Source organism: Monodelphis domestica, chromosome 4, assembly GCF_027887165.1.
Source record: "Monodelphis domestica isolate mMonDom1 chromosome 4, mMonDom1.pri, whole genome shotgun sequence".
Classification (NCBI taxonomy): Eukaryota; Metazoa; Chordata; class Mammalia; order Didelphimorphia; family Didelphidae; genus Monodelphis; species Monodelphis domestica.
Window position 1 is genome coordinate 430,461,975 of NC_077230.1, and position 25,260 is coordinate 430,487,234.

At 44.9% G+C, this 25,260-nt stretch overlaps 1 protein-coding gene and 1 pseudogene across 1 annotated transcript; one reads left to right on the forward strand and one right to left on the reverse strand.

The window, feature by feature from the left end:
• Nucleotides 1-11,482: 11,482 nt before the first annotated feature.
• On the reverse strand, nt 11,483-13,202 carry LOC130459026 (uncharacterized). Its single transcript, XM_056826241.1, has 2 exons — nt 13,199-13,202; nt 11,483-12,048 (listed from the first exon to the last, which is right to left on the reverse strand). The coding sequence occupies exons 1-2, from the start codon at nt 13,200-13,202 to the stop codon at nt 11,483-11,485; spliced, it is 570 nt and encodes a 189-aa protein (XP_056682219.1).
• Nucleotides 13,203-19,755: 6,553 nt separating this feature from the next.
• On the forward strand, nt 19,756-24,934 carry LOC103091900 (ADP/ATP translocase 3-like; annotated as a pseudogene).
• The last annotated feature ends 326 nt before the right edge of the window (nt 24,935-25,260 follow it).

Genomic DNA, 25,260 nt, shown 5'->3' on the forward strand with positions numbered 1-25,260 from the left:
GTGAACCAGCAAGCCAAACGTGGGCTGAGTGAGATCTGGGAAACTAGCCAACAGCGGCAAGGAGGCGGCTCTTCATATAAGTAAGAAAAATAGTGGGACATCGGGACCGAGTTCGACTTGGGTCAGCGAGGATCCGGGAGCCGTAGGGAGGTTGCGAGGTCACTCGAGAGGAGAACCAGAGCTGCGCAGCTTGTCGAACCCCTTTTACCTCAACGCACTTTCTCCCCTTCCTCATGTAACCGGTGGTATTTATGTTAAATACGGTTGTGTTTGCTAGCCTGCCTCCAAGCAGTTTCTATACATCTGGGCCTCCAACTCACTCCAAGGGAAGCACAGGCAGACACAGAAGGGCTTGTGGACCGAGTTCACCACCAACCCTGACGACATACATTTATGGGTTTTGTCTCCGTCTCCGTTCTTTCTCTGGCAGTGACGTTCACCAGCTCTTCTTCAGGGATTCGCCCTGTAGATAGAGAGAATGTTCTCTAGGAACTCCTCCTATCACTCCTCATTATTTCAGGGATGTCAAAGTTAAATTCTCTCTCCAATAGCAAAAGCATTCTATCTTATGAGGGTTGTTAAGGGTCGTTAAAAGTCAAGGAATAAAGATACAAAACAAAAGCCGCGTGCCCGTGGCTGGTCAGCCCATTCAGAGTCCCCGCGCTTAGCTTGCCACTGGAAGAGAGGAGAGAGCCAGGGAGGCGTTACTGCCAGGTAAATACCCATTGTGAAGTCGCCATCGTGGAGACTCAGGAGAGATTCTAGGGAACTCTGGGAAATACCCAGGACTTCTGGGGATGGACGTCTGGGGTTCAAAATCTCCATTTGTACACATGCCCCCGAGGCCCGAGGAAGACTAGTCTCTGATGGGTCTTGTAAACATACCAGCTATGGAATTGCCATCATTTGAGGATAAGAGGAAAAGAGAACAGAACTCGGCGCATTGACACAAAGCCAGTTGGGGGCAGTCCTCTTTGGCATAAGACTATACATACAAACAAATGCATTCCAGCCCCACACAGGGCAAATCACCACATCCCAAAGTTCACTCTGGGTCTTCTGGTGCAGCTTGTGGTCTGTGGAGGCATCTTCACGGTGTCTTCTCCAACGGGTTCACTTTCTGGATTCGGAGAGCTAGCGTGTTTCTTGACCTAAAATTACTCTCTAAAGGAATTCAAACTTTGCGATTTAAAATAATAATATTTTATACCCCCTGAAGAGGGTGATTGAAAAACACAGGGATAGTTCTGGATGAAATATAGACTATCAAAGTCTTAGGTGGAAAAATTCTAAGTAAAAGAAAAATAAACCTATAACAGGACCTTGAATCAGGGCCCAATTAAAACGATCTAAGCGATGATGCATTTACCCAGTCAGTAGCCAGGACTACAGAAAGTTTGCCACACTATGAAAGACAGAAAAGGGACTAGATTATAGGAGCCAAATTTGAGATACTTGGTAGAATGTGGAACAAGGAAGACCTACCTTTAACACGTGTTAAATAGCCATAACCTTGAACCCCAAACAAGTTCAAGTCCTCGTCATAGCTCAAAATTTTCATCAACCCCTTTGGGATTGGTTGGTCTCTTTGACCTTGTGCTCGATTGGCTCTATGCAGTTTAGCTTTGTGCTTCTTTGGCACTGTGCAATGACTCTTTTTGTATTCTCTTGTCCTGGAATCAGAATTAGTAAGCAAAGTCCCATCGTTTTTTTTAATTAATGGCATCATTTTTATAGTCTCAAGCTTTTGGGGTATGCATTGACATTATAGCAAATATAATTTAAACTTATATTACAAGTTTTTAAATTCAAAAATATAGCTTATAATCATTGACACACTGTGTCAGCTAAAGAAATATCAAATACAAGGTTTCTCACCAAAAATGAGATCCATTTCCTCTTCATACCTGGCCATGATCCACTGTGAGTACAAGCAAATGAATTTCACAAAGAAACAGTTTTTTATAAAGAACAGTAGTACAAATATGTAGTTATCAATATCCCCAAAATTCTCAATATCCCAATTAATTACAATAGCAAACAAACCTACTATCATATTTCACATAAGTTGCTGTATGACATTTAAAGAAAATGGGTACCTGTCACAAGTTTTTCAGGTGTACCAATGTTTCAACCTTGGCAAATACGTTTTTAAACAAAGTAAAACTTATTTGGGTCTAGAACATCATCAAGAAATTTAGAGATCATTCTGATGAAAGTGTAAAGTGAGCTGAAGAGTTATAAATGAGAGATCCTCCCTTTGAGGGAGCCATCCAGGGGTACCATGCCCTGGGACTAATTTCCCAGCTCCTTTAGTATGAGACTGTGATGTCCCATCCATTCACATTTTTATAAATGTGGGAAGTGGGGATTAGTAGTAATAATTGGGATACTCTGCACTGACTAGAGAGATACTAGGGGAAACCTGAGGGTTCCTAATTGTAATGGAGATAGAGATACTACTAGAGGGGATACTCTGGGGTTGCCTAGTGATCACTACTGATGGCTAATAGATCAAGATATTTCTTACCCTCCACCCTTCACCTCCCAGTTTTCCACCCACACCCTCCTGCCTCCCTTCCCCTCCCCCTTTAGTCAGCCACCCTTCTAAGTCATTCAAAGGTGAACTGTGAGGTTTAGAGAAGATACCTTTTCCCTCTTTCTCAGGTAAGGAGGTTTATTGGGAAAAACAGGACAAGGATGGAAATTGAGGTGAGAGGGATAGGGTTGTCCCTAGTCTATAAGGAGGGTCAGGAGGATTTGGGGAAATGTCAGTCCTGTCACAGCTGTGACACAAAAGTCTGTCAGGGAGATGGAAGGACAACTGTTTAATCTTCTTTCTTCAAACTCAAATCTCAAATATACAATTAGTTCTTCACACTTTAAACCACCAACAAAAGTTAATTTCTCAGCCTAGCTCCAGAACCCTGCCCCCCCTCCCCCAAGGATCCTTCAGCCTAGGACAGAAGCTAACAGGGGTCCAGTTCAGAGCTTCTTCCCCTTCAGCCTGGCTTGACTCTCCAACTGACTTTCCTGGAACATTCTATTTAGAATGTTCTTTCTTGATTGACAGCTGAAGTCCTTTACTTTGTTTTGCATGCTTGAAATTCTCTCTTCCTTCATGCCTCTTCCACAATACCCTCCATCTTTGTCTGCACTGTGACCCCACCAGGGTTCCTCATTCATCCCACTCTCCTTGTGCAGCTTCCTTCTTCTTCTGTTGCTCCTCTGCTGCCATTGTGGTCTGGAGCCATTCCCTGCTGCGTTGTGCTCTTGGGGCTTTTCAAGAAGCAAATTTCAGGTTTTCTCCCTAAAAATTTTTCCGGCTCCTCTTCATTCGTGAACACTTACTTTTTAGCCACTATTGTTGAACTCACATTTACAGGTGTTGGGAGTGTGTTGGGGACATCTACAGAGTTGCAGTAGGGGTCAGTTTAGAACTGTTGGAGAATAGCTATGGAGTCGCAAGAAAGCAAGACCGGAACATTATCAAAGAGGGATAATGAACGTTTATTGCAAGCAGCACACCAGATTTCAAGCTCTTCTCGAGAGGCACAATCTATCCTCTCCAGAGTGTGAACAGGGGAGTTAACCCGTTCCCAGGAGATCTTGGAACTGTTCATGCAGCCTTGAAGGGAGATGACTACGTTTTGGCGGACTCAGCAGGAATGGAAGGTCACAAACACCTGGGAAGAGGAACTCTATTCCATGAGGTCATGGAAGGTTCACTGCAATTCCCCCTTTCTGTTTATGCCATCCAGTTCCCTTTGGTCCAGGGTCCCATGAATAGTTTTTTTGCAAAACTAGTCATTAAAGCTTTTAGTAAACAAGGCCCAAGCACAAGCAGATAAACAAAATCACAAGCGCACCAACTACGAGAAGAGTAACATCATGAAATGAGGAAAATGATCCCTTTTTTGTTTCAATCCAATTATACAAAGAATCTGCAATATGCTGCGCTTCAAGGTCCTCCTGTAAGAATGAATCAATATTCTGAATTAATATACCCAAATCATTAATATCTTTGGTGATATTTTCATGGTCCCTTAATCCCTGTCATTGTAATTTAATTTTTTCCAATGTTTTTGTGTCATTATTTATTGTTATGGGTAGCAAGCAAAATGCAGCATATCTATAATCACATTTCATGCGGGTTTTCAATGACAAATATTCTACTTCATTTGTTAGATCATATTTTTCTGTAACATCATCATACTTTTGTAACAACTCGTATCAGTTTCTTTTTGTCTTTCTAATGCTGAGGTTACAGTAGCCGCCAAGGCTGCCCAATAACTGTCGTCATGCTCAAGAGTATGTAAGTTAGAAACTGATTGTGCCAAAGATACAGAACCTTTTATAGTCGAAGCCAATGCAGAAACTCAGGCTGCCATGCCTGATGCAATACAAGTCATACATCGTCTACGTCGTGGTCTTATTTGTGGTCGTAATACATGAAGAACTTGATCCCCTGGACGACCACACCATGAATCTTTATGTTCAGGGGAAAAAAGGGCTGTGCGTGGTCACTTGATGGTTAAGACCGGCCCGTCCACTCGTGATCCTACACAGTAACGGACCCTGCAATTGTGTGTCATATCAGTCATGTTCAAGGCTTCAGGATGATCTTTTACTGCAGTTATAAAAGCACATCCCAGTTAGGCAAGCCTGAATGTCTAATGTAACACTTCTAGTCACTGGTGTTTGGACGTTCCCAGTATTAGTGACAGTCACACAGGGAGACACATTCTCTTTATCCAACGCCAGGGCTGTCTGTCCGTAATCAGTCAACGTCTGGGTGACGTAGCAGAGCGTCACCGATTAGCTCTGGAGCATCACCCACACATGTGAGCCTCTAAAACAGTCATGAAATGTATAAGAGTCCAGTTTCTGTCCAATCCGCCTTGTGTCGTCGTGCCAAGACTCCCAGGTCATGTTTGTCCAATGAATACGTGACGCCCTCTTAGATCTGCACGACAGCGAGGGCGGAAACATATTAACGGTGTCTCCTTGTTCACATCCCATCACAGAAGGACAAACAGGTCTTTGTGGTCCCCAAGTACTATCACAAGGTTCCCGCAGCCAACCTAGACATTGCCGCTGGCCGTGACCTTCCTATTTTACCCCTTTGTCTACACGACAAGGTCCTGTCCAGAAGGAGTCTGACAGGTCAGGATGGCCATAGTAAGGCGCCTGCAGTGATCTGAGGGGCAGGCAGGCAAGATGGTCTCGTGCGAGGCCCACTGGGGTGCCCCAACCAGTCCAGTCCAGTTGAAAGACACAAACCAGTTGTTGGCCTATTGCTGTCCTTAGCTTGTCTCTCCCAATGGTAAATGCCAGGAATATCAGTTAGTTTGTATATAGAAGACGACTCCCAGTAAAGCGTGTCCCACGCCGACAGACTCTACCCAAGGGGGTTGTTCCCCAAAGACCGTCTCTTTACTCCAGGAGCTGCACTTTTGTTCTGGAACAGAAGCAGAAGAGGCAGCATCTCATGGAGACGTGGTCGAGGCTCCTTGCGAGGCTTCCTGCGTCCTCTCCTTGTCCTTCTCTTTGGGGTCCATTTCTCGAACTCGGCGGGAGGGAGCCGAACTCTGTCTTCACCTGTGGAGACACCAACACAGCCAGCCTGCAGGACCCCTGGGTGGGGGCCTTGCCAGGATTGATCATCGTCTTTCCACATGACAGATTGTTGTTCTGGGGCAGGCAGGGAGCCCGGGAGTGGCGGTGCCTGAATTCTGTTCCTAGGAAAATGCAGAGAAACATTTTCCAGCACTGGATGTTATTGGAAGCAAAGATCAGATTATGGATAGTATGTACAGCTATTGCCAATCGTCGATGCGGGGTGCTGTCTCCCCCTTTTTGTTTAAAAGGAATGTTTTTAGTGTTTGATTACTGCGCTCCGCAGTAGCTTGTCCTTGTGGATTGTACGGATACCTGTGAGGTGTTGGATGCCCCGAGTTTGACAGAAAAGGAAATAAGCCTGTGGAGTGCAGGTGGTCATAGCAATGGGTACACCAATAGCCAAGACCATTCGTCGTGACTTTGTAAGTATTTCTGGAGTATTTCTTTAGCAATGGGGACCCAGATGTCCTGAGGATGCCGTCCTAAACCTCAGACCGCATGCTCTGTGCCCTTCCATATAACTGAGCCATGAGACAGTCAGAACTCTGTCAAGCCTTTCCCAAATTGCTTTTTGGACGTAGCCATTCAATGACTCTGTTTCTCAGTTAAGGCACCTGTTGGTAACATTGAAGAGGCAAAAAGAGTCACTTCCACGGCGAAGGGAGGCGGATATGGTTAAGTGGAGCCTGATTCACTTTGTCTTCTACCATCCCTAAAGCAAGAGAGGCCTCGGGTGTCCGTATTCCAGGGGAATTCAAGTCAGAACTGCCTTCCAGTGTTGTGAATAACAGTTCTAATGTAGTAAGAAATAAATGTTGCCTGGCCCAATTGATGTCACCTAACCATTTCTGATAATCATTAAGACAGTCCTTTCTTTATTGTATTTGTGAGGCATAACAGTTGTTGCCTATAGCTAAGCCCCTCGAGAGAGAGAGTGCAGGACGTGTTTTGTGAATCTTTCCTTGAGCGATGGCTAAATGGTATTTTTGCCAGGTAATTTCCAACTGACTGTCGCACCTGCTTATTTGGGATTCACCTTCAGCCGCAATAAGAATATCATCCATATAGTGGATGATGTACAGAGCAGGAAAGTGTAGTCTTACAGAATGGAGGGCCGAAGCCACATATTGTTGGCACATAGTAGGGCTGTTTCTCATTCCCTGGGGGAGTACTTTGAACTTTTAACAACTATGTGGTTCAGTTAAATTAACAGAGGGGATAGAAAAGGCAAATCTTTTAGTCTTGATCTTGTAAAGGGATAGTATAAAAACAGTCTTTAAGATCAATAGCCCACAACGGCCAATTTTCAGGACTCCAGGGTACATGTGGTAACCCTGGTTGTAGAGCCCCCATTTCTTCCATACTTTCATTGACTTTTCTCAAATCAATGAGCATTCTCCATTTTCCTGATTTCTTTTTCATAGCAAACACTGGAGAGTTCCAGGGTCTATTACTAGCTTATATATGCCCTTTTTGTAATTGTTCCTTAATGATTTCTTGCCAGGCAGAGAGCTTTTCTAATGTAAGGGGCCACTGAGCACCCCAAATAGGTGTGTCTGACTTCCAAGTGATGGGCATTGCTCTCTTTTCTTCAGTGACCCCTGTGAAAAATCATTTCCTACCTGCACCTTCATTTGTCTTAGTAAATCTCTCCCCCACAGTGTTGTGGGAAGATGGTCACTCATTGGTCTTTGGTCTGTGATCATTGGAGTCCAAAAGACCTGCCGATCTTCACTTGGAATTTGAGCTACTTCCCTTTCTAAAACAATCAACGCATCTGTTTCGTTTTTGATCTTTTGGCTTTGCTTTATTGATTCTTGCTCTTTTTCGAGATCATTGTCTTCCAATTGCCTGATTCTGACCTTTAAAGCCTGGTTTTCCTTTTCAGTTTGGTCAAACCAGTTTTGTAGTTGCGTAAATTCCTTTTGCATTATTTCCCACTTTCCCTGCCAGAAGGCTTCCATCTTTTTTTATCATTTCCGATTCAAATTCTTCATGGGTTTGTGGAGAGTTTCCATTTCCTTTGGAAGATTTTGGAGCATTTGCTTGTGTTTCCTATTCTATCTCCTCTGTATTTTGTACTTTTGCTCCATAAAATGTGTCCAAAAGTCGCCCCCTTCTTCTTGTTTTTCTTGGTGTTTTGAGACTTTTGTGCTTCTGTGCTGTTAGCCATCTTTGAGTAAGGAGGGCTAGCTCTTCTTTTATCTGTCTGGTGTTCAGAGGCTTTAGCCCCAGGCAAATTGTCCATTCTCTGCAGCTGTTCTGTCTTCCCGGGGAAGCCAGGAATTGCTGGTGTTTCGGTGTTACTGCCCTCCTCAGTTCCCTCCCGATGCCTCTCCTTTGCCTTACTTCCACACTCTGAGCCTGGCTTGGCACTGTCCGCAAGGTATCTCAGTGCCTTTGCCAGCCAGAAGAGCCTGCACTTTAGGGGGGGGGGAAGCTGTGGCTTCTGGGAGCTCAGAGGGCTCCTGATAGGATTAACTTCAGCTGGGTTGAACTGAGTATGCCCTGAAGCAGGGACCTTCTGTGAGACTCAGATGGAAGGATCCAGCCTGGGGGCTACAGGCTCCCCCCCCCCCATCTCTCTCTGTTTCCCTGCTATCTGTGTTGGGTGCCCCCGTGACTGGGTCAGGTTGTTTTCAGGATGCGGCCTTCAGAATAGCCGGCCCTGAGGTCCTTTTGCTGGCCCTAAGGTTCCCGCTGCTGCCTCAGACTCGGCGCTCTGGTAATGATGTAATTTTCTTTTCTGCCTCTTTATCCTCCAAACATAACCCAACAACATTGTAAATTAGAGCAAATTCAGGCTGTGGCTCTTCATTGTCCTTAAATTCAGATCCAATCCGTTCCCAATCCTCTATAGTGACCCTATTCAGGTCCGGGAACCATGAGGCTAATCTCTGGACATGTCGGACAAAATCTTTCAGCTGCGTGCTGAGTTCCGTTGCCTTTTGGGGCACGTTCTTCACTTCTCCTGGATTGGGAATAGCCTCGCGTTATTCCATTGTATCGGAAGGTCTTTCTCTCTCCTGATGGCTCGTAGCCCCGTATTTTTGGTCGCCTCTCCCTGAGTGGAGTTCGTAGCCTTTGCTTTCACCCCAAGACAGTCTGGCTTCTTGGCACTTGAATTTCGTTTTCTGTGTTCAGAAGTTCTCGCCGATTGCTTTGGGTGGTTCCTCTCGTTATTGGGAGATCCCGCGGGGTCTTCTGCATGACCTGTGAGCTCTCTGTGGTCATCCTGGCTCTGAGATCAGCATATCTGGCTTTGGAAGTGGCGAGATATCTTGGAATGTTCTGGACGTTTTCCTGACTTGTCCTTCGCTTCGGTGGACTTCCATGGCAAATCTGCTGTTCTCGCTCTCGTGCTCTTGGGGGAGGCTTACCTTGGTAGACTCAAGGTTTTCTGTTCTCTTAGCTTCAAGCTTCTAACCGTCTCGTCGTAGAGGAAGACAATACTCAAAAGAGGCATGAAAAGGGGTTGTGGAGGGGAGAGAAGGTGCCCATACCAAGGGCACGGTGGAGAAATCAGTGAGGAAAAAGCCCCAACAGTAGATCAGGGTGAGAAAGAAGATATTTGAGCTTGACTTTCTCCTCAGAATGAGCTGTGGAGTTCATTCCTTCGCCCCACGGTGGTGACAGATCGATGTAAGAGGTCTGGCATGGCATCTGGATAAATATTGCTTTTTTATCGAATAAAGGACCTCTCCGTCCTCCATCACAATCCCTCTTATTTCTGTATCATCAGAAAGATAGGCCATGTACAAATGGAAGCAATCACACAGCAAAAGGTTTCCCTGGAAACACTGCAGACCTGACTGTAGCGGCAGACAAGAGTCCTTCACTTGACTGAGAACCCACCCAGATCACCAGATCAGACTTGATTTCCGTCCTGCAGAAAACAAGCTAGAACGTCTCTGTCCCTGTGTTCTCTTTGAAGGCGTCCCGTACAGCTCTTCCCTCCAGAAGACACAGTTTTGGTGTAGAACGTGGAACTTGCAAGTTCTACGGAGAAAGGATGTGTACCTCGCACTCTCTCTTCTCCTCCACAGATCCACACACCTCCCAGTAGAACACAGCTTTGCTCCATGATTTCATAGGGAGATGCATTCTGTGGCGAGAATGTTTTAGCTGAGATGCCAAAAAGGGAAACAAAGTCTCCAAGCCGAAAAGAAATGGGTTTATTGAGAGAGGGTCAGTGTCACAGTGACGCCGGACTCCGGTCAGCAGCCGGAGACCCGGAGCCTTGGGAGCGGCCTCCTTGTACCCACAGTCTTGCTGCTAAAAACACGCTTTTCCAGGTTGCTCCCCGAATCCTGGGTTCCTGAGCATCAGGCCGGACAGCCACAATTAACAAAAGATGAGAAATAAGGGTGTGTTTGAATGCCCCTTTCACCCCATACGGCTTGGGGGGAGACAGAGCGGCTGTGTGAGTTGCCTAAGAGGGCGATTGTCTTGGAAAATCCAAGGTCTCTGGTGCCGAAACAAGTAAAGGAGGACAAAGTGGAGACACTCGTGTAACCCTGAGGGGTTCGGGGATTTCAGTCAGACGCTCCTCGGGGCTATTCCAGGGCAGCCGTTTCCTCACTACGGTTTCACGTGTGGACGCTGACACACGTCAGGGAAAGGCTGGGGCCAGACCTTCTCTGTGCTTTGGTTTCCTCCGAGAACTGTGCTTCAGGCCTGTGCTTTGACTTGTGATGCTCTAGGAGGCGGTGACGTTCCAGGATGTGGCTGTGGACTTCACGCGGGAGGAGTGGCGCCTCTTGGAGCCTCCCCAGAAGGAGCTGTGCAGGGAGGTGATGCTGGAGAATGCCCAGAACCTGCTGTCCCTGTCCGGGTTCAGATTGAGCCAGAACAATGACCCCCTTTACCCAGCTTGTGCCCAGGAGTTTCTGCCAGGATGGAACCCAACATGGTGGGGGCACAGGATTTGGCTGTTGCTCATTCCAGGAAAACTTGGCACCTCCCATCCCGGGTTCCTGGCATTACAAATGCTCTGAGGTGAGGGCGAGCCCATGTGCCGACCCCAAGTGGAGTAACGGCATTCACGGGCCTTTCCCTAGAGAGAAGGTCTCCCCATCCTCCTCCCTAATGCACTGCCCATGCCCAGGGCTGGCAGCTTTGCAGAGGAGCCGTAATTGCTTGTTCTGGGCGAAGGGACGCCCCGTGGATGCTAGAGGAAGAGGCTGAGAATCTGCTGCCCGGGTGAGTGAGGAATGCGAAGATCAGCATAAAAGCTGAAGCACCCCGACTCAGCCACCAAGGATGAGAGGTCACAAGTCACCGGAGTGGACTGGAGTGGGTGCCATGGCCCTCCCACGTCCCAGCTCCCAGCCGTGCCAGGCAAATGGGCAAGGGACAAGAAGGGACTCGGGGAAACGACTATAAAAAGTCCTGAACTTCCTCTTCAGTAAAATTCTCCTTTGGAGGCTCTGCTCCTTGGATCTTCTCCTTTGGACTTCCTTGTAGGATGGCTCCTTAGGGCTTTGGGCCTTCTGCTCGGAGCTGCTAGGAGTCAGGACTTCCTTGTAGGACAGCTCCTTGGGGCTTTGGGCCTTTGGCTGGGAGTCGGGACTTCCTTGTAGGACAGCTCCTTGGGGCTTTGGGCCTTAGGCTGGGAGCTGCTCAGGGTTGGGACTTCCTTGTAGGAGGCTCCTTGGGGCTCGGAGCTGCTCAGGGTCAGGACTTCCTTGTAGGACGGCTCCTTGGGGCTCGAAGCTGCTCAGAGTTGGGACTTCCTTGTAGGACGGCTCCTTGGGGCTTTGGGCCTTCGGCTGGGAGTCGGGACTTCCTTGTAGGACGGCTCTTTGGGGCTCGGAGCTGCCCGGAGTCGGGATTCCCTGTAGGATGGCTCCTTGGGGCTTCAGGCCTTCAGCTGGGAGCAGCTCGGAGTCGGGACTTCCTTGTAGGAAGGCTCTTTGGGGCTTTGGGCCTCCATCCTGGAGCTGCTCGGGGTTGGGTCTTCCTTGTAGGAAGGCTCCTTGGGGCTCAGAGCTGCCCGGAGTCGGGATTCCCTGTAGGGCGGCTCCTTGGGGCTTCGGGCCTTCAGCTGGGAGCAGCTCGGGGTTGGGACTTCCTTGTAGGAAGGCTCCTTGGGGCTTTGGGCCTTCGGCTGGGAGTCGGGACTTCCTTGTAGGATGGCTCTTTGGGGCTCGGAGCTGCCCGGAGTCGGGATTCCCTGTAGGATGGCTCCTTGGGGCTTTGGGCCTCCATCCTGGAGCTGCTCAGGGTCGGGACTTCCTTGTAGGACGGCTCTTTGGGGCTCGGAGCTGCCCGGAGTCGGGATTCCCTGTAGGATGGCTCCTTGGGGCTTCGGGCCTTCAGCTGGGAGCAGCTCGGAGTCGGGACTTCCTTGTAGGACGGATCCTTGGGCCTCAGAGCTGCTCGGGGTCAGGACTTCCTTGTAGGAAGGCTCCTTGGGGCTCGGAGCTGCTCGGGGTCAGGACCTCCATGTTGGGTTCGCTGCTGCCTCGGGGAGCTCTTCTGCAGTCCTGCCAGGCCTGCTGGTGAGTCACTAGGATTCCCTGGGGGACGGAGCTTCATTTCCCCGGATCAGCATTTCGGGCTGGCGCGGCAGTCTCCTCACCTCTTTCCCTTGCCCACCCCCCTTTTACTAATACTCTGTGACAGGGAATTTAGGAGAAGCCCTGGGTGAGGGTAGGCCGGTTAGCTGGTGAAAGCTGGCCGATCAGCCCTCGGGGAAACGTCCTGTGTCTGGCAGAGGGCTGCCCCGTGAGCTCGACGGACTTGTTAAAGGAGATCAGGGAGGCCCCTAAACGATGTTGTCCCAGACTGCTTAGGCTGCTCTCTGTCCCTGTGGCATAGAATGGAGACAAAGGGGTCTGAGACGCCGTAGGAATGAGGATCGACTTTGGGTCAGGACTTTGCTTAATCTGGCCTTCCCCGAACGTCCCTTTCTGGCCAAACCCTCTAGAGGGAGAGCAATAACGACACCCCAAGATTTGACTGAACTTGGCCTTAAGGAGAGCCCTCCTCCACCAAGAAAGCCTTCACCCTTCAAGCCCCTTCTACCCTCCTAAATGACATCTGATTGCACTTGGTTATCAACTCATGGATGGTTTCATAAACCTATGTCAGGGGGCAGCTGGGTGGCTCGGTGGATGGAGAGCCCGGCCTAGAGACAGGAGGTCCTGTGTTCAAATGTGACCTGAAACACTTCCCAGCTGCGTGACCCTGAGCAAGTCACTTAACCCCCATTGCCTAGCCCTTAGCACTCTTCTGCCTTGGAATCAAGACACAGTATTGACTCCAAGACAGAAGGGGAGGGTTTAAAAAATAAATAAATGAAATAAAATAAGATAAATAAATATCAAGCAAAGGATTGGAGGGAGGAACAGGAGTGCCCTAATCCAAAACACAGAGTTTAACCCCTAAGCCTAACACCAAAAGGCCCTGGCTTGGAACCTTTCTTTGACTTCTTCCTTTCCCTATGCTGCTACCTGTAAAAATTAAAATTAAATCTCAATAATAAAATATTATATTTTAAGAGACTTCTTAATGATCATTAGAAATAAAGGAATAAAAGGAATACAAAATTTAAAAAACCATGACCACATACCCATGGCTGATCAGCCATTTCAAAACACTCCCCTTATGGGGCAGCTAATTGGCTCAGTAAATTGAGAGCCAGACCTAGAGATGGGAGGTTCTAGGTTCAAATCTGACCTCAGACACTTCCCAGCTGGGTGACCCTGGCCAAGTCACTTAACCCCCCTTGCCTAGCCCTTAGCACTCTTCTGCCTTGGAACCAGTACACAGTATTGACTGCAGGACGGAAGGTGAGGGGTTAAACAAAACACCCCCCTTACCACCACCAAGCTTGCTATCACCATGCCAAAGATTGGGACCCTCTACATCCCCTCCTCTACAAGAAGTGCATGATGACAGGAAGTCAGTGGGCTACCCGGAAATAGAGTTCTTTTTTTCGGGGACAGACTTTCAATTCTACATAACCTAAGCTAGTAATGGCAAATTACAAACGTCTTTCAATATACTAGCACAGAGAAAGACGCTTCTTTCTTCGGGCCTGGCTCAGCCTGCCTGTCCAGGCAAAACTCAAGAGACTAAAAGTTCAGCCAGTCCTCTTAATGCTTTGCTGTCCATGAACAACAGGCACAATCCACAAGCCTTGAGATCAAAGGAGAAGGTTGGGAAATGCTCAAGGATTGTTGGGATTCACTCCTGAGGTGGCAACAGGAGCTCCGTTCAGTCAGGGATCCAGGAACTGCGAATCTTAAAACTGCTTAGACTGTACCTTAGAAGATTTGATTAAGCTATTCCCCATTTCTAACAATGGAGATACTTGATCAGGAATGTATTGGGAACTTTTAAAATTACTCCACCCTACTCAGGCAGTGCCTTAGGGGAAGATAAATTTGAAAACTCCTGATTGAACAATGAAAAGTCCCCAACTCATACTTATAGTGAAGCCAAACCCTTAAGTTGGGTCTATTTATAGATCTAATACAAAAGGGTGCTAAGTACCTATGAAGATCAAATTAATCACTAAAAGGTCAAGCAATTTGCAAAGGGCGAGCTTAGCAAGAGGTGTGAAGTTTTAGTCTACCCAGAGAAGGTGAGAACTAAAGAATGATGTGAACTAAGAATGGGCAGTCCTAGGAAGAAGCATCTACTGTGATTGGCAGATGTGAAAATTTAGGGGGGGTGACATAAGAGAAAATTTCTTTAAAAGGAGAAGTCAGTTCGGGCAATTAAAAATGTAGTTGGAGTTTGGTAGTGGGAGTTGGGAGTTCGAAGGACTGGAGCTTGCTTGAAGACGATCTTGTGGTGAGTGATAAAGACTGACTTGCTCTCCCTTAGGCTCAGGCCTAGGCCATTTGGCCTAGGCCCTTTTCTACTGCTTGGCTATTCTCTCTCTCTCTGTCTCTCTCTCTCTCTCTCTCTGTCTCTCTGTGTGTGTCTCTGTCTCTCTCTCCTCTCTCTCCTTCCCTCCCTCTTTCTCTCTCTCTTTCTCTCTCTCTCCCTCTCCCTCCCTCCCTCCCTCCCTCTCTCCCTCCCTCCCTCCCTCTCTCCCTCTCTCTCTCTCTCTCTCTCTCTCTCTCTCTCTCTCTCTCTCTCTCTCTCTCTCTCTCTCTCTCTCTCTCTCTCTCTCTCTCTCTCTCTCTCTCTCTCTCTCTCTCTCCTTCCCTTAATTCCTTCATTTATATTAATTAAAATCTCCATAAATCCCCAGCTGACTTGGGTATTTTCATGTTTGGGAATTTCCCATGGCAACCACTTATTTATATTTTAAGTCAAAACACTAAAATTATCTTTACCAGTTTGGCCAAAACCTTTACAGAGTTTGGCATTTACAGGTTTTTAACATTCACAGAATGAACTCTTCCCCTGAGACAGTTTCTTTCCCAGAACTCTCTGCTCTTCAACCTCCCAACTGTCTTTAGCTGTCCCTCGAGCCTCTCTTCCATACTCCATCTCCTCCAACTAAGCAAAACTGTAAAAAGATGCTGGTGGTTTTCCTGACTTCTGGTATAATAATTGGCGACCACGTTTTGATGACTCGGATTTAGTACAAAGCAAACTCAATCATCATAGCAAGAAGAGGCCCGTGAGAGCTGATATTGCCAGATTTCTACGTGCCGCAGTGAAGCCAGGGCCAGGTTTGAGGGCACAAAGACCTGGCTTGGAGTTCTTCCTCAGGTATTTTAGCAGCGGCTTCCTGGGTACACCATGGCACCCCTGAGCTTGCGTTTCGTAGCAGTAAGATGAAGGCGTTGGCCTGCCCGTCCCGTGGCTAAAACATTGTCACATGAATGTGAACTATAAAATTATTATTTTTTGATATTTTTTCTTTATATTTGCAATAGGGTATTTGATTTTGTTCTTTTTTCCTGTCCTTGATAGTACTTGAAGTACATGAAATCAGTATTAATGTGTTTGACTTGAAGGATAAGTTTACAGTATATTAACCCTAATAACTATGCCTACCCCAAAGCTTTAGACTATGGAAACCTGTTATTTATTGATAAATGCTATGGGACTTTGCTTAATGATTGTGTCTGATTCCAAGAGAAGGGAACAAAAGAGCCATTATACAGTGATAAGTAGCACGAGGTCAAGAAGGACCAAACCAATCCATGCAGGATTGTTGACATACATCAACACAAAAGAACTTGAACCCAGTGTGAGACTCGAGGTTGCAGTGCTTGATATATGTTAAGATGCAGGAGTCCTTGTACCACACTGCTTGTGAATTATTCTCAGTCAAGTACGAAGTTTGGCTACCATCCTGGCTCCCCCTGTCCCTGATAGTGAAGGTAAAATCAGGCCAGGGAATGATTTTTCCCATTTTCAGCTGAAAACTCGTCCCTTCTGTGAATCTTAAAACTGCTCAAACTTTACCTTAAAACATTTGGTTAAGGCTATTCCCCATTTAAACAATGGAAGTACTTAGTCAGGAATGTATTGAGAACTCTAACATTACCCCACCCATACTTAGGCATACCTTAGAGGAAGATAAAGTTGTAAACTCCTTACTGAACAATGAAAAGTACTTAACTCATACTTATAGTGAAGCAACGAACCTTAAGCTAGGTCTATTTTTAGATCTAATACAAAAGGGTGCTAAGTACCTATAAAAGTTAAATTAATCAGGATCAGTTGCGCTCAGGAGCTGAACTGGAGGGTCTCTCTGAACACTAGAGTTTTGCATGGGACAAAATCTTTTGGTGAGTGGATTAAAGACTGACTTAGTTTTCTCTCTTAAAGAGAAAGGCCTAGGCCATTGGCCTAGACCATAGCCGTCCTATTATTTCCTCTTACTCTGTCTCTTTTCCTTCCCTTAATTCCTTCATTTGTATTAATTAAAATCTCCATAAAACCCAGCTGACTTGGGTATTTCATAATTGGGAATTTTCCCATGGCAACCACCTATTTTTGATTTAAATCAAGACACTAAAAATTATCTTTACAGTTTTGGCAATTCAAAGTCTTGAACCCATATTTTCGCAGTCACCATTTATGGCAACCACTCTTTCGTCTGTAACACTTCTCTCTTATACTTTGGCAATTTTCTATAGTCCTGGCTGCCAATGAGTAAAGTGCCACATCACTGCAATTGCCCTACAGGCTTGTGGGAAATAAATCACTTTAATTGGGCCTTGCTGGTGATTCAAGGACCTGTTACAGGTTTGGGTTTATTTTTTTTTTACTCAAAATTTTATACATGTTTTTATTATTTTTGTACTTATTATTTTTATATAGAATTTAATTTTTGCTCTTTTATTTGGGATGGGGGGTATTTTTCCTTTGACAATTGTTTCCTATACCTCAAAACTCAGCTGTGCATCCCGGGGTGATCCTGGTGTTGGTCAAAACCCTCCTCAGGGGGGGATTGTGTGATTATCCTAAAATCTGAGATTTAAAATCTTTTGGAGAAACTTCAGGAAAAGAAACTTAAAAACATCATGAATCATGGAACAACAGCCACACACCTCATCAAAAGATCCAGAACCAACTTTGGGATATAATGAACTGAAGTGAAGGGGGTTGAACATACTTATTCTGAATGTAACTCTTATGCCAAAGAGGATTGCCCTCTAATTGGCATTTTGTCAATGTGTATCAATCATTTTTGTTGTCTTCTTCTCATAGTTCCCTCTTATCTCTAACTATTGTGACTTCCTCTTAGAAAGTGAAGTATTGTATGTGCTTTTAGTTAGAAGATACTTGGAGATATAAGATAGTTATGTTTAAATAATCTATTGGGGAGACTAGTCTCCCAAAGGATCACAGGGGGATTATGTCGAAGGGGTTTCATCCCCTCCCCCTCCTGGGTTGCTGACCGGTGAATCAACATTTTTCACATGCCAGCACAACATCCGTGAATGTCTGTGAAGCATCTGTGAACATCAATAAGAGAGGATGGGCGGAGCCCACCTGGGTCTTTTGGCAGGGATCCTTGGAGGGAACAGGGAGGTGATGGAGGGAGAGATGCAGGAGGATGGCTGCATGTGGTCAGAACTTAGAGTAAGGAAAAGACTTTAAATCTATGTTTATCTACCTTTTCTATTAATAAAATTTATGAAAAATAATAACTGGTAGATATATATATTGATTTTAAATATAATAGAGGATAAAGAGAGGGAAGGCACAAAAGTGAAGGAGCACTAGAGAAGTCTTAACTGTGGAAGGTGGTTTGGAGCTTCAAGAACTCTAGTTTGAGGATATTTGGCAAACAGAATAACAGGAAACAAGGAAATGCATTGGCAACACAAACTGCAAATGGCCATCTCTAGCAGTTTAGCCTTGAAACCATGGACAGATGTTGGACAATATCTCATGGGAATAAATAGAACACGTGAGAGTTTTCAGAGCATTAGGGGAAGTGTTTTCATTGGTTCTCATAGAAAAGGAGCCATTATTTCATGGGTTTGGGAAATACTGAAAATGAAAGAAAAATAGAGGTCCTGGAAGAAAGAATACACTGTGTTTAGATGAGGGAGTGGAATAGGGTATTTTGCACCTGTAAAGAGATTTTCTTTAGCTAGGAGGAGAATAACCTTTTTCTCTGATACTGAGGCCAAAGAGGAAAAGGGGACATCTGAGTTCTTTAAGATCTAGAGGAAAAGATATCTCTTCATAAACATCCAGTTTTTTAAAAGTGAAATATGCAACCAAGTTCTCAACTCAGAAGGTGTGGGCAGGGAGGAGGAGTAAGCCGTAAAGGAGAGTTGGAGACCAAGGAAAATATTTAGAAAAGATGCTGTGTGGTGAATGGAAACGGGAATCAATGAAGGAGATGTCAAAGGATTGCCTTACCATAGTGAGGACCCAGCTGAGATTAGGGAGCCCAAATGTATAGTGGACCCAGGGAGCTGTTTCATGGTTTTCATTCTCTCCCTTCAACAGCACATGAGAAGGAGTGAAAACTGCATAAATCACCAGCCCCAGGCTCTTTCCCCATCTCTGGGCTCAGGCTTTGTCTTGTTCTGGAGAATTGGGGGACCAGGTCCCCTCAGTTTAGGGACATGGAAGCCCAGAAAGAAACCTCTGTGATCTTCAGGCCTGGGTCTGCTTTAGTTCCAACAGAATCACTGTTGACAACTGAGAAGTAAGGGCAAGAAAGAGACAGAAACAGGGCTGAGGCCAGAGCGTGCATTTGCCTTCCAGGAGAGAGACCAGAATGCAAGGATGCTGACAGAGCCTGGACCTCTCATAAGCCCTGGACCAAGTCAATAAACATGGATTAAATATAAAATGTATTCTAGGAATAACCCCTGAGTATGCAAAGGAAGGACAAAACCAGCTCACCATCTAGGATCCCAACGTGGAGGTGGTTTAAAAAGAAGCAACAGATCCTGAATCTCACTCTTAGATGATCCAGGGAGAAAAGAGTGTTGGGGAATGGAAACGCATTTATTCAACAGGGAAATAAAAAATGGAGGAATGAAGATATTTAAGTAGAAAAGCAATCAAAAGGAGGAAATATCAAATTAAAATGATAAAATAAAATCCAAAATTAGACTAGGGCATCTACTATGTATCACACTTTATAAATATTCTCTCTTTTACTCCTCATAGGAACCCTAGCAGTTACTTACTATTATTATGCCCATGTTATAGTTGAGGAGACTGAGACAGACAGAGCTCCTGGGAATCACTCAGGGTTAAAAGTTTAGCAAATGTCTGAGGTAGAATTAGAATTTCCCATCATCACCTGTATTGCCATAATCTATGTAAGGCAGGCAATAGGAAGAGAATTATAGGAGCTCTCTGGCTGAGGGATGAAAATTCGTGTTTTTGGTTTTAGCTCTCTAACTAGCCAACAATATGACTTGCTACTGTTACAGACAAAAGGGTGGTTGCCATAAACTGTGACAGTTAAAAGAGTGGTTGTCATAAACTGTGACCGCAAAAATATGGTTTCAAGACAGTGTCCTGAGTTAAATCAAAAATAAGTGGTCGCCATGGGAAAATTCCCAAATATGAAATATACCCAAGTCAGCTGGGTTTTGTGGAGATTTTAATTAATGAAGGAATGAAGGATTTAATGAAATGAAGGAATTAATGAAAGGGAGAGAAACAGAATAAGAGGGAATAGTAGGAAAAAGCCTAGGCCAGCCTAGGCTTTAAGCCTTAAGAGAGACCAGTTGGTCTTTAATCACTCACCATAAGATCCTTCCAAGCAAAACTCTAGTGTTCAGAGAAACCCTCAAGTTTAGCTCAGGAAGCTCCACTTCAGGTTCCAAGGCTGCATAAAACTTCAGAGGCCTTCTGGCCTCCTCTTAAAGAGAATTTTCTCCTATGTCACCTCCCCTAAGTTCTCACATCTACCAATCACAATAGACATTTTCACAGGACTGACCATTCTTAGTTCACACCTTCTTTAGTTCTCAACTTCTCTGGGTAGACTAAAACTTCTGAGTGAGTTCACACCTCTTTGCCATTTGCAAGTTGCCTGACCTTTTAGTGATTAATTTGGCCTTCATAGGTACTTAGCACCTTTTTGTATTAGATCTAAAAATAGACTTAGCTTAAGGGCTTTCACCTCACTATAAGTATGAGTTAGGGACTTTTCATTGTTCAGTAAGGATTTTACAACTTTATCTTCCCCTAAAGTATGCTTAAGTGTGGGTGGAGTAAGGTTAGAGTTCTCACATTCCTGATCAAGTACCTTCATTGTTTAAAATGGGGAATGGTCTTAACCAAATGTTCTAAGGTAGAGTCTGAGAATCTTTAACATTCACAAGTCTGAGAAATTTTAAGATGCACACTACCTACTATGGGAATGATTTGTTTTTCCTTTGACTCATGACAAACATTGTATTAAATGATAAATGTGCTTGGAGATCAATGGCATGGATTGCTTTGTTTTCTTTTTAAAAATTGCTCTACAAAATCACCTTCATTGGATATAATTTCATTTTTTCTCCACTGGCAAATTGGCTTCACTCTCACTGAAACTACTGAATGACTACCCTGTGTTGCAGCCCAAGGCTTTTAAGGATCTTCCAGCCAGAAGACCCTGACCTGGAGTGGAGAATAAATTAAACTCAGAAAACAAGCACAGCATTTCAGTGAGTGACCAGTGAAGGGCTTTTTTGTAAAAAACTTGTGGTCAATGAGGGTTTCATAATGGCCTCTCCTCTGCATATCTAGTGACCAATATAACAATCCGGCCAGCGGTTGTTATGTAATTTTCCTTTGTGGGTGATAGTTTGAGAAGGAGAAGGGAACCTGAGAAAAATGGGTGATAAATGAAGACTCAAAGACAAGTTAAAAGATATGGGGAGTGGCGCTAGAGCCTATAATATTTTCCTTTGAAAATTAATTAAAGGAAAATATGAGAAATAAGAGACCGCGTGGATGTAAGAAGATAGAAATAGCACGTGGCCAAGAGTCGCACTAGGACAGATAAAGAGAGACAGCAGGGAGAACTCCAAGGTTGCAGGAAACAAGAGAAAAAGCAGGGGGCCTCACCCCAGCCTTTATTGTGGATTGTGAGGTGATCAATGAATTCGTGACATAGCACGTACTTCTTAACTTTGGTTGCATAGACAATGACAAGATCAGAGGAGGAGGAGATTCCCCTGACATGTGCTTTTCAGAGGAATGAGGTTTGACAAGGTGAGGGCTAAGCCTTTGTGGCAGCTCAGGAATTCTCCTGCCCTTACATTGATCATTAACTGATCTGATCAAGTATCTAATACATCAACCATACTTCCCAGATGCCAACATGCCTGGCATGCTACTACCAGGGTGTGCAAAGAGCCTCCTATCTCAGCTGTAAGAATAAGGCAAACTCAAGTAATGTCTTGATCTCGTGATTATAAACTTGATGAGATGCAATTACAGGGTTAACCCAGGAATGGGATAACTCCTCACATGTAGAGACAACCAGTGAGAGTCTATGCTTGCCTGTTAGCATGAATGACCAACCTTCCTGGAAGTTTGGAAATAATTTGGTGTCAAGTTGAGAAACTAAAAGAATGTGTTTTACTTAGAGTTTGAGGTCATCATTGAGTGCACCCCAAAAGCATCATATTCCTGGTTAGGATCATTTGGAATCACTGCAGGAAAAAAGATTATGTTTGAAATACTTGTTACCCAAGAGGGAAAATGTTGTTATAACAAAATTGGACCATTAATTCTTTAAGTGCCAGTGACTAATTTTCAGCCCAAGTCCTTGGAGCATGATCTCAAATCTCCAAAGGGCTTATGAACCACTAAAAGGGAATGGCACAAAAGGACTAATAATGAAGCATGCAGCCCATTTCCTTACAAAAGGATGATGGGCTCAAGTTACTATATGAGATATATTTTTAAACATGAAAAATGCCATGTCTTTATTTAATTGTATTCAGGAGAAGGATTTTATTGTAGGGAAAAGTGGCATTCAAAGAAAATCAAAGGTTACCTCAAGAAATAGGGAACAGAACAAAATCTTTCATGCTTTGGGTGAATACAAAACAGTGTTGATTTTCTTCATTTCATCTCAGACCCTGCAACAACAACAAAAATAAGTTTAAAATTAGCAACCATGAAGGAAATTATATAATGCTTAAGGATAAGATAGATCATGAAAAAATAGCAAAATTTTGCACACTGGTATCATATGAGGATAGAAATGAATGTATAAGCAATTAAAATGAAAGTAAAAAGGAAAAATTGGAAGTGAATTGTCTACTACTATGGGTAGACCATGCCCATTCACAAGATTTTGTTTGAGCTGCTATGATGTGGGTCAAGTCACTCAGCCAGCCATTTTGAGGTCATGGTCTGAGATAGGAATGTAATAATACCAGCTTTGCCAAAATCACAAAGAGCCAATGTAATGCAATGTGAGGCTCTTTGTTAATTAATTTGTTATTTAAATTTGAGTTAATGGCATGTTCAAATGATGGATTGGACCTGTTTATGTTGCAAGACTTTTCTTCTTACTCAAGGAAATAGGAAATAAAGTAGTTTATGTTCTGACAGTGGAATAAAGTAGATATATGTGTATATGTGGCTTTGTACATATGTTTTACTGTTTGTTTCTTTTAGAAGGAGAGATCAGACCTGAAATGAAGGCAACTCCAACAGAAGTGAGCCTCTCTGTGGAAGAAATGGGCCAACAAAGATTCATGAGTGATAGTCCCGATAGTTTAGCTTCAAGAGAATTTTGTGTTGAATCTCAAAATTCATCCCTTATTAAACATCAAAGAATGCACGCGGAGGGAAAATCTAGTGAAGATAATCAGTGCAAAAAGGCTTTTATGCACAGGGCTAGTCTTGCTGTACATCAGAGAATCCACACTGGGGAGAAACCTTATAAATGCAAGCAATGTGAAAGGCATTCAAACAGATTCAATCTTGCTGCACATCAGAGAATCTACACTGGGGAGAAACCTTATGAATGCAATCAGTGTGGAAAGACATTCAGAGACAGCTCCAATATTGCTGTACATCTGAGAATCCATACTGAGGAGAAACCTTATGAATGTAAACACTGTGGAAAGACATTCAGAAACAGCTCCAGTCTTTCTGGACATGAGAGAATCCACACGAATGAGAAACCTTATGAATGCTGAAATGAATGATAGGGCTTTGAGGATGGAATTAGATGTTACAATGTAGGGCCAATATCAGAATAAACTTTGGGAAGGCTATTGGTGGCTGACAGGCCCAGTCCTGGCTGAGCCTGTCCTGAGATAATAAATACAGACCACTATAAACAGGGACATATTGTTGTATTGTGAATTTTAGATTTTCTACACCCTGCTTAGTCTTAGAAATTTAGCAACCAGGAATCAGCAAGGATTAAGTGTTGAGGAGGATGGCCTATGAAAGGCATGTGCTAGCCTTTTGGTCCGAGCTGTAGCAAGGATCTGTTCATACAGCAAAGCCTTCCCCAGCTTTCAGCCCTCTTCCACCGGCTTTCTGTTTCCAATTCCACCACCTATCCCCTCTGTAACCATGACGGAACAGGCCATCTCCTTTGCCAAGGACTCTTTGGCCGGTGGCATCGCCGCTGCTATTTCCAAGACCGCGGTGGCCCCATCGAGAGAGTCCAGCTACTATTGCAGGTGCAGCATGCAAGTAAACGAATTGCTGCAGATAAGCAGTGCAAAGGCATTATGCACTGTATAGTCCGAATTCTAAAGGAACAAGGGGTGCTTTCCTTCTGGCGGGGTAACCTAGCAAATGTCATCAGAGATTTCCCCACTCAGGCCCTTAACTTCGCCTTTAAGGATGAGTATAAGCAGGTGTTTGGGGGAGGAGTGGACAAGCACACACAATTTTGGAGGTATTTTGCTGGGAATCTTGCCTCTGGTGGTGCAGCTGGAGCCACCTCTCTCTGCTTTGTCTACCCATTGGATTTTGTGAAAACCCGCTTGGAAGCTGATGTTGGGAAATCTGGCACTGAGAGAGAATTCCGAGGCCCGGGAGACTGCCTTGTGAACACCACCAAGTCTGATGGGATTCGGGGCTTATATCGAGGTTTCAGTGTCTCAGTGCAGGGTAGTATCCTCTTTGGAGCAGTCCACTTTGGAATCTCTGATGCAGCAAAAGGGATGCTTCCAGATCCTAAGAACACCCATACTGTGATAAGTTGGATGATTGCCCAAACAGCGACTGCTGTAGCAGGCGCAGATTCCGATCCCTTTGATACAGTAAGGGGCAAATGATGATGCAACCTGGGCACAAAGGAGCTGATCTCACGTATGCTGGGACAAGTGGCTGCTGGAGGAAGATTGCTGAAGACAAGGGTGGCAAAGCTTTCTTCAAGGGTGCCTGGTCCGACGCTCTTAGAGGCACGGGTGGAGCTTTTGTGCTTGTCCTCTCTGATGAATTGAAGAAAGTAACCTAAGTACATCCTACCTAAAAGTGGGACGGTGACCGAGATCATGTGGAATACTTCACCACACTTAGCGTTTCGGACCGCTGACCTTCAAGAAATCCCTGTTGTCTTTCTATCCAGGCCAGATCGTGTTTGTGGAGAAGCCAGGAAAAGCTCTGAGAAGGAGGGACTCATTTCTTGTGATCCATTATTCACACAATGGGGCTGATGGTGATTCAGTATATTGATTGTATTGGTTTGGGGGGAACTAACCGTTACTGTGGGGCCAAGGAGGCAGATCAACTTAGACCATCTAGTTTAATGCTATTTTGTAGGACCATAAATCTGTGTTTAAGTTACTTATTCGAAGAAAAAAATCATGTCTCCCATTTGTACTTAAGCACTATATATACTATTTTGCACAGCTGACTATTTGGCAGTTATGATCTGTGTTGGGCATTCTGCTGTAAAACAATAAATACACAGAACACTCAAAAAAAAAGAAAGAAAGACGTGTGCTAGCAAGTGACAAATCAGAAACGACTGACAGCCCCTGGGCTGTCCTAAGTCAAGCTTAAGCCACCATTGGTATGTGGGAGACGCAGGAAGTGATGTAAAAGCGGCCTATATATTTTGCGTCACTTCCTCTCACGCTCTCTTTCTCGCTCTCACTCGCAGACACGTTGGTCTCTGCTGGCAGCGTGGGGAGTGCTGGACAGTGTTTTGGCGTTTGTGGCTTGATGGTGAGGTGACTGGGAGAAGTTCTTGGTGTGCTTGGTGAGTGGTTAGGCTGATTCCTTTTTCCTTTACCTCCTAAAGGAAACTATCTTCCGAGA